Source organism: Alligator sinensis, unplaced genomic scaffold (genome assembly GCF_000455745.1).
Source record: "Alligator sinensis unplaced genomic scaffold, ASM45574v1 scaffold700_1, whole genome shotgun sequence".
In the NCBI taxonomy this organism is placed as follows: Eukaryota; Metazoa; Chordata; order Crocodylia; family Alligatoridae; genus Alligator; species Alligator sinensis.
In genome coordinates this window covers 361,420-364,534 of record NW_005842531.1, presented here as the reverse complement: position 1 = coordinate 364,534, position 3,115 = coordinate 361,420, and the positions used below count along the sequence as shown (strand labels likewise).

Genomic DNA, 3,115 nt, shown 5'->3' with positions numbered 1-3,115 from the left:
AAGTGGCTCAGGGCAGCTCCACCATCTGGATGAGGCCCACAGAACCCCTCCTCCTCCCTACTCCCCTCTTACCAGATCTGGTGCCTGCTCCAGGATCCATACTGCACAAGTCTACCCATGCCGTGCAGTCCTGAAGCACCTAGAGTGGGCACCCCATGCTGCACACATCCCAGGCCCTGCCTCTGGAGCTGATCTGGCACATGCCATACCCCACATGGATGTGCTGAGACCCAGAGGCTCTGCTGGCCATATACTTGAGACACTTACTGTATCTAACATGCACACCAAAATACTTTTACTATGATTTTATTAGGTTATTCCTGAACTGTTTAAACATTAGTTAAGGCGACAGAATGTAGTCACATTTTAGAGTTACATTTTGTAAAATGAGAGCAGTAAAAAGATTCTAGTACAACATAAATCAATTTTTATCTGTACAATTTTCCATTTAAAATGCTTATTTATGGAATGATGCCAACATTAGCTACACTCAGTTTAACTGACATTCTTTTGTAAACAATACAGAAAAAAAACCAAACCAAACTAGCACTAATAATCATAACTCTAATATACTATTCCAACTATATTGTTGCAAACTGAAAGCTGTAAAAATACTTATTTGTTCAAAAAAAGAACATTGCTGTGCTTTTTATAAGTTTCAGCTAGGAAATGACTAGATCACCTAAAGATTACAATTACTTTCCTTTAATTGAAATGGCTTCTCATAATAGTAACATGACCCTAAGAAAGAAATCAGAACGTGATTAGTTTCACGTGTAAAACCAACATAAGGCTACAAAAGTCTTACTTTTTTTGCATGAACCAAGATAACATGTTGAACTGTAATATTCCCAGGCATAGAATATAATGCAAATGCTCAATGCAGCATCTCTCTTTTGGCCTCAAGAAAGGCTCATGTGCAGAATATAGAATTCGCTGAGTATAATAGCCCAAGTTTAGATGAGTGCCTATTACACAAATGGATACACAATGGCTCTGTTTAAACTTCAGGGATTGAGTGATCCATCAGGCTTTTCATAATGTTAGATGCCATCCTAAAAGAAAAAAAAAAAAATAGTAACTTTAGAACTTCTAGACTTTAAAGAATAGTTTTAGTGTAAAGTATTTTTTAGTTACTTTGTCTTAGCATTGAAAATGTTTAAAAACGAAGTTTTGCACAGACAAGCTGCTGTGTCACTACCAAGTGACCGTACAATTTACCGTTTACTCCAACACGTATATTGCTACAGAAAGTGATATTTATATATGAAAATAGGAATGTTTTTTCAAGAAGATGTATGCTGCCTCCTGTACCTGGCATGTTGACTACAGGAAAAAAAAACCTGCTAAACCACCACTAAAGGAATGTTTTTAAATACTCAACTTTCAAACCTGCCAATATGTAGCTAGAACAGGTAGAGCGGTTACTTACAGGAAAGAGGTGGCAAGAATACCACAATGTTTACCGGGAAAAAAACAAAGCTTGGAGTCTGGCCTAGAGAGTAATTTGCATCTAGATGGTCATGAAATGGTAACATTGCATTCTTCAGAATTAAACCTAGGTTTTCAAATAAGCACTCAGAAAGAACCCACAACTTCACCCTCAAAGTGTTAAATAAGACATGTATGGAATATAATCCTTGCCAGGAAACCCACTATATCAACTGTGAAATATGCGTTCAGACTGAAAAATTAACAGAGGTTTTTTTTGGTCTTGTTTTGTTTTTGCTACTGAAGAAACTTCAAATTCTAAAATATGGCCTTATTAGTGAATTCCTTTCAACCTGTACAATGAATTTAAGCACACTTAATGACAGGAACTTAAACAAAAAACAACAAAAACTCCACAAACCAGCACCCCCCCAACACACACTATCCAGTCAAAGAGTCAATTTCAGATGTACAATTTTTCACTGGCAAAGATGATCCTTTTTTGTTAGATGTGTGTAAAGCTCTCTCAACGCTATGCGAGTAACAGCATGACTGACTGAAGTGAAATACAGGTCTCAGGTTATTTTAAAACCACTCCAAACTGAGTTTTGTATAGTTCCCACTTTTCCTGTGAAGTTATAGTCTATTCTATCAGAAGCTTTTAAATGGTTTTGCTTTCAAGAAATTCTCCAACCTTCTTAAGAAAAAGGGATCTGGAATTCTTCTGTAGACTAGGGTTACTGAATTCTTAGTAAATATTTACCAAAGTGTTTCGTTGCAATATGCCCAGTGTGACAGAGCTGTTTGGTATCTAGTGAAATCTTACGTATAAAAATACACTGATAACTCAGTTACTCACAAGTTTCAGGGGAGATTTTTAAAATTTGTTTATTTTTCTTGCTTACCTCTTAATAATGTATTCATAGATGTGGGAAGGCATTACAGTAATGGTCACCACATTCCCAGCTGTTGCCAAGATGTCTGCAATCTGGGAGTCCTGTAATTAAAAGAAAACAGGAAGCCATGTTAGTTACTTCCCTGAGATAGCAAGTCTTTTTGCAATTTAAAAAAAAAAATCTGGACAGTCCAAGGCCATTTTTGCAGCATTCTTACTAAACCAGGGGTGTTAAGATTGGGGGGAGGGGAGAGGGGTGTCAGTTCATCTAAATACTGAAAACCAGCATAGATCTGAGCAAATTTCTGCCAAAGAAGTTCCATAAACCTAGTTAATCTTTGTCCTCTCTCCCCTATGAGAGTTACAGTAATGCACTCATCTCCTGTTCTTTGACACAGATCTAGTTAGTCGCCTGTCCTCAAATAATAGGATCTAGCTCAGAGTCACGCAACCCTATCACTCAGTTTTCCTCTTGCACTGAACTGCCAAGAAGCAACTGATTATAGGACTTCAAGTAAAGCATAGTCTAATGTTATGGCATTTTGTGTGTGCATGTGTTTAAGACCCGGCCCGCCCCTCCAAACCAGCCACACAACCCCTACAATTACTTTGATGTACTAAATCAGGCTTGTCCAACATACGGCCTGCAGGCCGCCATGCGGCCCACCAAGCCATTTTATCCGCCCCGAGGTGGTGGCGGTAGCGCTGCCGTGGAGCGTGGAATGGCCGGCAGCACCACTGTGGAGCACAGAGGCAGCAGGGCAGTGGCGAGGCGGACACAGCTGGCCC

The 3,115-nt window shown here is 39.1% G+C and overlaps 1 protein-coding gene across 2 annotated transcripts in view; it reads right to left on the bottom strand.

Moving 5' to 3' along the window:
* Nucleotides 1–290: 290 nt before the first annotated feature.
* Nucleotides 291–3,115, bottom strand: part of SDCBP (syndecan binding protein) — a 20,919-nt gene continuing 18,094 nt past the window's right edge. For both annotated transcript variants that reach the window (XM_014523757.2, XM_014523758.2), the window contains exons 8-9: nucleotides 2,337–2,428; nucleotides 291–1,055 (exon numbers count right to left, since the gene is read on the bottom strand). In XM_014523757.2, coding sequence (XP_014379243.1) covers nucleotides 1,001–1,055; nucleotides 2,337–2,428 — 147 coding nt within the window. In that variant the 3' untranslated portion in view covers nucleotides 291–1,000. The remainder of the gene's footprint in view (nucleotides 1,056–2,336; nucleotides 2,429–3,115) is intronic.